Below are 7979 nucleotides of genomic sequence, written 5' to 3'. Positions count from 1 at the left end.
GCATGTCCGGCAACCTCCATCGGTGTTCTCTGACTCTCCTCTCTTCTCTCTCTCCCTCTTTCTATTCTCTCTATTCTCTCATCCCTTCCACTTTCAAGATCTTTTGTGGAAAAAAACTTGTGATCATTGTCCCCCTTTCCTATGGATCCGTCTCAGAACAAATCTCATGCCCCGGAACGCATCCGTTGGGATGACGACGAGGAAGCCGGCAAGAAGGCTCGCCCGACCTTGCGTCGTGGCCTGTCTACCGATTCTCTCGCCGTCCACTCCATCCGGTCGAGGCGTAACTCGATCGATGCTGCGGCCGCTCTCCCCGTGCAGTATCGTACTGTCTCCATCGACATTGACGATTACAACAAGCAACAGGGACAGAAGAAGAAAGTGAATGCTGCTACAACAGGTTCGTCTTATGCCTCTTGTGATGTCTCCAGAACGTGTGTTGAGTCCAACCCTAACTCATCTCCGCCAACAGAGGTTGCACAGCTCGACTGGCACACGCTCTCTCCCGAAGAGATCCTGCGTCGACTCTCTTCCTCTCGCACCGAAGGTCTCTCTCCCGACCAAGTCGCCCGCCGCATGGCACACTATGGCAAGAATGCTCCCTCCGATCCTCCTACACACCATACGCGCAAGTTTCTTGGCTACTTCTTCAAAGGCTTCGGCCCCATTCTCCTCGTTGCTGCCATCCTTGTGTTCATCGCCTGGCGGCCCCTAGGCAAGCCCCCGGCGCCGGCTAACCTGGCCCTCGCCATCGTCCTTCTCGCTGTCTTCTTTATCCAGGCCGCCTTCAACATGTGGCAGGATTGGTCTTCGTCCCGTGTCATGGCCTCCATCAAGACGATGCTGCCTGACCACTGTCTTGTGACGCGTGATGGCGCCCAGTTGACCCTGCTGGCCGAAGAGATCGTGCCTGGCGACATCCTGACCATCAAAATGGGGAACAAACTGCCTGCTGATGTTCGCTTCATCGGTGCTTCGTCTGATGCTCGCTTTGATCGTTCCATTCTGACTGGTACGTCCTTTTTATCTCGGACTGACCCAAGGTTGCAGAGCGTGCTGACAGTGGGATTTCTTAGGTGAATCGGTTCCTCTTGCTGCTACTGTCGACTCGACGAGCGAAAATTACCTCGAGACACGCTGTATCGGTCTACAGGGCACGCACTGCGTGTCTGGCACCTGTATCGGTGTTGTCGTGGCTACTGGTGACAAGACAATTTTTGGCCGCATCGCCAAGCTGACCAACGAGCCCAAGAAGGGGTTGACGACACTTGAGCGCGAGGTGCTTCACTTTGTGCTCATAATCTGCGCTGTCATGCTTTCGGTTATTGTTCTTGTGATAATCATCTGGTGCGTTCCCTATGATTCTTGACCTCTACACAGAGATTGGGCGGAAAAGAATATCGGGCTAACAGAGACCAGGGCTTCTTGGCTCCGACGAGACTATCCCGACTGGATCAACGTTCCCAACCTCATCATATCCTGCGTGTCGGTGGCTGTGGCTTTTATTCCCGAGGGTCTCCCCGTGGCTGTCACAGCGAGCATGACCATCAGTGCCAACATGATGCGCAAAAACAAGATCCTCTGCAAGTCTCTCAAGACGGTTGAGTCCCTTGGCTCCGTGTCTGTCATTTGCTCCGACAAGACGGGCACCCTGACACAGAACAAGATGACCGTCATCGACTGCGCCCTCGGCAACGAACGCATGTCGGTCAAGCAGGCCCACGATGCCCTCGTCCTCAACCAGGCCCAGAACCCATCGGGAACCCACAACGCCCTTGACCAGCTTCGTTCCCTCGCCGGCCTGTGTAACGCTGCCGAGTTTGACGCCGCAACCCGTCGCTTGCCGATCGAGCAGCGTACCATCTACGGTGATGCCACGGATCAAGCCATCCTCCGGTTCTCCGAGCAGCTAGGTTCTGTCGCCGAACTCCGTCGATGCTGGCAAACAAAGTACGAGCTTGCCTTCAACAGCAAGAACAAATACATGATCAGGGCGCTCGGCCTTGTGCATCCTGATGGAAAGTCAATGTCCTTGCCTTCGGACACGGCTGCCGTGTTTGAGCCTGCCGATATCCTGTTGACCATCAAGGGTGCTCCCGAGATTCTCCTGAAGCGCGCAACGCACTATGTCAGCCCGACAGGGTGCGTTCGTGACCTTGACCAGGCTGCCAGGGGTAGCCTCGAGACGACCAAAGATCAATGGTCGGCTCAGGGTCGCCGCGTCATTCTTCTGGCGCGCAAGGTTGTTTCTCGCTCGACTCTCGGTTCTGAAATGTCTCCTTCCTTCGAGGCGGGCATCAACGAACAGGCAAAGTCGGGCCTGACCGTTGTCGGCCTTGTCGGCATCGTCGACCCCCCTCGCGTTGAGATTCCTGGCGTTGTCGAGACTCTGCGCGGCGCTGGTGTCCGCATCTTCATGGTGACGGGCGATTTTGCCCTGACGGCCCAGGCCATTGCCACCGAGTGCGGCATCATCACGTATCCTCCCTCGCAAATCGACAGCGTATCGGCCCTCGAGCGTGTGACGACCGTGGACCCCTCGCTCAAGGGAGCGTTTGTCGGCAGCGGTGGCGATGAGCCCGGCATCCCGCGCAACGCCATTGTACTGTCCGGACCTGACCTAATCACGCTCAACGACGCACAGTGGGACCAGCTGACGAGCTACACGGAGATTGTCTTTGCCCGTACGACGCCCGAGCACAAGCTGCGCATCGTGCGCGAGTTCCAGGCACGCAAGCAGACGGTGGCCATGACGGGTGACGGCGTCAACGATGCTCCCTCTCTGCGGGCCGCCGACGTGGGCGTGGCCATGGGCTCGGGCAGCGACGTGGCCATCGAGGCGGCCGATATGGTGCTCCTCGACGACACGTTCGCAAGCATTGTCGAGGCGCTGCGCTACGGCCGCATGATGTTTGACAACCTCAAGAAGACGGTGGCCTATCTGCTCCCTGCTGGCAGCTTCAGCGAGTTCTGGCCCGTCATGGCCAACGTGCTCTTCGGCCTGCCGCAGATCCTCAGCAGCTTCCTCATGATCATCATCTGTCTGTTCACCGACGCCGCCGCCGCCATCGCGCTCGCCTACGAGGCGCCCGAGGCCGACGTGCTCGTGCGCAAGCCTCGCGTGCCCGGCAAGGACCGTCTCGTCGACTGGAAGCTCATCGCGCAGGCCTACGGCGTCGTCGGCATGCTCGAGACGCTGGCCTCGTTCGCCATGGCCTTCTGGTACCTCGAGCGCAACGGCATCCACTTCTCGGACCTCTGGTTCTCCTTTGGCGTGCTGCCCGACACGATCGACGAGGACTTTTACGCGCAGAAGCTCAACGTCGCGAGCTCCATCTACTTTGTCAACCTCGTCGTCATGCAGTGGTTCAACCTGCTCGCCGTCCGCACCCGTCGCCTGTCGCTCCTCCAGCACCCGCCCTTCTTCAACGCGAGCACCCGCAACATCTACCTGCTGCCGGCCGTGCTCTTCGCCCTCGGCATGGCCCTCTTCTGGCTGTATGTGCCCGAGTTTCAGCGCGTCGTTGGCACGGCTGTTGTGCCTGTCGAGTACTGGTTCCTGCCCATGAGCTTCGGACTGTTCGTGCTCGGCGTGGACGAGGCGCGCAAGTACGCTGTGCGCACGTGGCCCAAGGGTTTCTTCGCCCGGACGGCGTGGTAATGGGGGATGGATTGGATCGGAGGGTTAGGCAGTCTTGTTGATGATACCCGGTTTGATAGCTTGGCAGAGGAGACAGGTGGTACTGCCAAAAACATGAAACTGACGCGGATTTTCTTCCTTTTTCCTCTTTGGATACTTTATGCTGGACAGCCTTTCGACAATCAAATTATTCAATGATCTATCTCTACAATCAATATGCGACGAGGCAGTCCAGGTGTATATGAAAATACAGTGCGATGTTGATTGGCTCTTAGTGGTGCTGTGCCGAGTCCAATTCACAATTGAAGGACAGTGATTATAGAACTTGAACGTGCGTTTGGTGTGCTTCAAGGCTTCAGATTACACAATCGGGACAAAAGACAGCCAGCTTGAATGGTGTAATCAAGATGCTCTTGAGAGGCCATCGACGTCGAGCCGACCCATCTAATCGCTTTCATGCCGAGTTCCCCCAGACCCAAGCCCCTTGCTGCGATCCAGTACTTCGACGCCAAACCCCGATGCCCCTAAACTCAAGCAAGCCAAGCACAGACATGCGCACCCATGGGTAAACCGCCGTCTTAGACACCGAGTTGTCCCGGCTCAGCTCCCACGGCACTACTGCAGCCACATCTCACTCGCAGCCTGCCCTTGTCTCAATCCCCCCGCTTCGACGTACCCCTCTCTCGTCTCTGGGGGTTTCTGCCTAGATTCTAGCTGCGACGGGTTGAAGGTTATTCGCAACTACTGCTTGCCTGCTCGCGATTCACACCGCCAAGACGCGGGGTCCTTGATAACGATCACTTCGTCGAAGTTTCGGGCTTGTCTTACTATCCTGCCTAGCCTATCATGTATCCAGAGGGAGGTGCCTCCTGGTGGCCGTCCCAATATCCGTGACTCCGATGGGCCGTGGTCTTTGGTGCACTCGGCGACGGCGTAACCCGGCCTTTTCACCTCACGTGTTTCCGCGTCAAAGGGCGTCACTGCATTTCACTGCATCTCTACCCGTTCAGCTGCGGTAGATGATCGTCTATAAGAGCCCGCGATCTCGCGCCGTTTGACCCCTCGACCTTGCCATCTGCCTTGCCCAAACACCTCGTCCCCAGAATCCTTGCCTGCAGAAACCTTGCCTATCCCGTGTTTCCTCCCGATATCAAACCTCCTTGCCTCTTATTGCAGATCCCCCAACGTCGCACCAGCACCGCCCAACATGCCCATCGCCCACATCGGCCTCGCAATCCCCCTGGCGCTCCTCGACGAGACGCTCGCCTTCTACGTCGCAGCCCTCGCGCCCCTCGGCTACAAGGTCCTCATGCGGCCAACCCCCAACGCCATCGGCCTCGGCCTCGAGATGCCCATCACCGACTTCTGGATCACGGCCATTGACATTCCCTCTGTCAACGCCCTCAGCCACGTCGCCTTTACCGCAGACAGTGAGTCTCCCTTCTCTTGGTTCCGAGCCTTCGTCTCGATTCCGAATGCCTTTTGTCGTGGTTCCGAATGTCTTTTGTCGTGGTTCCGAATGCCTCTTGTCGCGGCTTCCCGAACGAACAGCAAAAGCGAAGTCAAACAAACCCCACTAACAACTCCCCACCAGCCCGCGACCAGGTCGACGCCTTCTACAAAGCCGGCCTCGCCTCGCCCGGCGCAAAGGACAACGGCGCCCCCGGCGTGCGCGAGATGTACCACCCAAACTACTACGCCGCCTTCCTCATCGACCCCGTCGGCAACAACATCGAGCTCGTCTGCCACGCGCCGCCGAGCTGAGCGAGGCTGAGCTCCAGGGTTGAATCTGTCTGCGGCGGAGTGATCACGGTGGTGGGGAGAGGGGCCTGCTGTGGAGGAATCTGCGGGCAAGTGGTGTGGTGAACGGCGTTTTGAGCTGGGTGTTTGGCTGGTTGTTTCTTGGTGCAGGCACTTACTGGCTTTTGGACGAGGTAAAAGAAAATAAGCCAAAATGGCGAATCATATTCCTGAGCTGCATGATAGGGCAGATGCAACATATCGAAAAGCTGTGCTGTTGAGTCACATGTCGTCATGTTCCGGTCCAAACTCTGCCAACATAATAACCCAAGACACGGGATAAACTGTGTGTCGCATAAACAACCAAGTGCCTAGCAAAGCAAGTCACATCGGCACTCCATGCTGCAAACCGTCAACGCCTGTCAATTCATGCAGGCCCGTTCTAAATAAACGGGATGCAACGCCAGCGGGCCGACGACGCACATCGCATGCAGCACCCAAGTACAGAAGCAGAAAACCACGCCCCAACGCCTCATCATCCCCCCCACGTCTAGTCCGAGAAGCCCAACGCTGAGTCCTCCAGCTCCGCCAGCTCGTCATCCGTCATGCGAGGGCAAGCACCCCCAGCTCAATCCGCCAGAGGCCCCCAAAGCCCCCATGTACGAAAATCCAACCAGCTCAGTCACGAACAGCCCCCGGCACCAGCCCGCCCGCGCCATGAACTTGAGCCGTGACCTCGCCAAATTCGTCATTCTCCGTGTAGAGTGTTCTCCTCCAAACATGTGTATATCAGGGTATCAATCTCGTCGTGTTGTAAACAAAAGCAAGCTGGTCGTTCTAGGCGTCATCCGCGGCCGCTGCTGCGGGTCGCGACTGCTGTGGCACCACCACCTCGCGAGCGTAAAACTCGACAAGCATGGTGGCGTAGGCCTCGAGGTCCTCGACGGGGACCGCAAGTCGGAAGTCGTTTAAAAGAAGAAATTGAAGTTCGAGGTGGTTAAGCTCGGCGAGAGGCAATCCACCAACCTGTATTGACATTAGAATTTCGTTCATTCCACAGGGTCAACGCTAAATACGAACCTTGGCGTATCTCGAGTTTGTGTAGAACACATCCGAGAAGAACTTGCTTGCGCAAGTCACCCCAGCAATGATCAGCCTATGAATGTTGAAGCTGTCAACCACAAAATAAGTGGCAGGTCCGATATTCGGTCCGGGATCCGCGCCCGTGATGATCGGTCCCTTTTCACTGTCGCGCCGCTTCGCACTCGAAGGCGTCTCGTCGTCATCGTCATCGTCGTCTGCGAGGTCCGAGTCTGTTTCAGCGCTCTCGTCGCTCTCTCCATCATCCTCCATGTCCACGTCGATCGACTTGGAAGCTTCGGCGGGCGCAGGCTCAGGGTTGGCCTGTCGCTGCTCCTCGTTCTTGACCACCATCTCGTTTACCCTCTCCGTCATACGGTCAAAGTAGACAAGGAGGCTGAGGAAGACCTCGTACGTTGTCGGACAGTACTTGTGAATGCGAGACAGATAGCTCAGAATTGTAATGGCGGGGACGTTCTTGCCGTGAAAAGCGAGCACCGAGGTACTGAGCGGGCTCATCTGGGTTCCACTGCCAGCCTCGCCGTTCTGGTTGGCCTGCTGCTGGTGCGCAACGTTGCGCTGCAGTGCGTCGTGCTGCAGGTCGTTGGTGGTTGTGATCTTCGTGAGCAGCGCCGCCACCATCTCGATAATGTCGCCAATGGGCATGCCGCTGATCTCGTACTTGACCTGCTGGGCAGGGGCATCGTTCAAAATGCCGCTGCCGTTGATCATGTCGGCTCGCGCCAGACTCTGAATATGGGCAAGGTCTCGGACCTGGATCGTCTGGCCTGATGGCGGTTCCAGCGGGGACGTCGCGTCAACGAGGTAGCTGTCGTTCGGAGACGAAGTGGTGAGGGTTGGCTGAACGTCCGAAGCGGGCGAGGGCTGTTGCTGATGGGGAGCCATGGTGGTGGAGGGCCCTACGACGGTGGTGGAGCCAGAGTGTGTGGCGCTTTGAGCCTGTGATGCGATGCCGCGGTCGCTAGCATGCTGGGCTCCAGCGTTGGCGACGGTGTGGCTAGGAGAGGAGGACGATGGAGGGGTCGGAAATCGTGAGGCGCTATCCGTGGTGGCGGTTCGCTTCTCTGGGGGGTCGGTGGGTTTCCTGTCTTGCACGATCTGGCGCGAGACGGACGCGGTGCTGACGGCAGGTTGGTATCGCGGGCTGGCGGACGGGCGGCGGGCGGAAGGTGAGTCTCGAGAATGGCTGGCTGATCGGTATCGCGAATCGTGAGAGTGCTGGCGGGACAGGCCTGACGAGGCTATCATGGTGTGAAAGTGGGAAGGGTGGTCGGAAATGTAGTCGCCGATTACAGCTGCCATAGCATGGTATTAATGCGAAGGGAAGAGGCGCAAGGCGAGGAGTGTCGAATTAAAGATTAGGTGGGCAGATTGACTGTGGTGTTGAGAGGCGGCCGCTGTGAAGGAGGGAAGAAGCAGGTTAGCATATGGCGTTTCGGCCCAAGGCGCAAGAGAAGCGAGTGCAGATGCAGATGCGCGAAATTGCAGGAGCAGACGC

At 57.7% G+C, this 7979-nt stretch overlaps 3 protein-coding genes across 3 annotated transcripts; 2 read left to right on the top strand and 1 right to left on the bottom strand.

The window, feature by feature from the left end:
* Nucleotides 1-141: 141 nt before the first annotated feature.
* VDAG_02927 (calcium-transporting ATPase) lies at nucleotides 142-3661 on the top strand (the record flags this gene model as incomplete). The annotated part of the gene is made up of 4 exons (XM_009653580.1): nucleotides 142-400; nucleotides 473-1012; nucleotides 1077-1257; nucleotides 1420-3661. 4 exons carry the CDS (start codon nucleotides 142-144, stop codon nucleotides 3659-3661), a joined length of 3222 nt encoding a protein of 1073 aa, XP_009651875.1.
* A 1186-nt stretch (nucleotides 3662-4847) lies between these two features.
* Nucleotides 4848-5404, top strand: VDAG_02926 (glyoxalase/bleomycin resistance protein/dioxygenase; the record flags this gene model as incomplete). The annotated part of the gene is made up of 2 exons (XM_009653579.1): nucleotides 4848-5070; nucleotides 5235-5404. 2 exons carry the CDS (start codon nucleotides 4848-4850, stop codon nucleotides 5402-5404), a joined length of 393 nt encoding a protein of 130 aa, XP_009651874.1.
* Nucleotides 5405-6217: 813 nt separating this feature from the next.
* On the bottom strand, nucleotides 6218-7783 carry VDAG_02925 (PHO85 cyclin-6; the record flags this gene model as incomplete). The annotated part of the gene is made up of 2 exons (XM_009653578.1): nucleotides 6218-6406; nucleotides 6461-7783. The coding sequence occupies 2 exons, from the start codon at nucleotides 7781-7783 to the stop codon at nucleotides 6218-6220; spliced, it is 1512 nt and encodes a 503-aa protein (XP_009651873.1).
* Nucleotides 7784-7979: the final 196 nt, after the last annotated feature.

Source organism: Verticillium dahliae, genomic scaffold, assembly GCF_000150675.1.
Source record: "Verticillium dahliae VdLs.17 supercont1.4 genomic scaffold, whole genome shotgun sequence".
Lineage (NCBI taxonomy): Eukaryota > Fungi > Ascomycota > Sordariomycetes > Glomerellales > Plectosphaerellaceae > Verticillium > Verticillium dahliae.
This window is presented reverse-complemented; position numbering and strand designations above follow the sequence as displayed.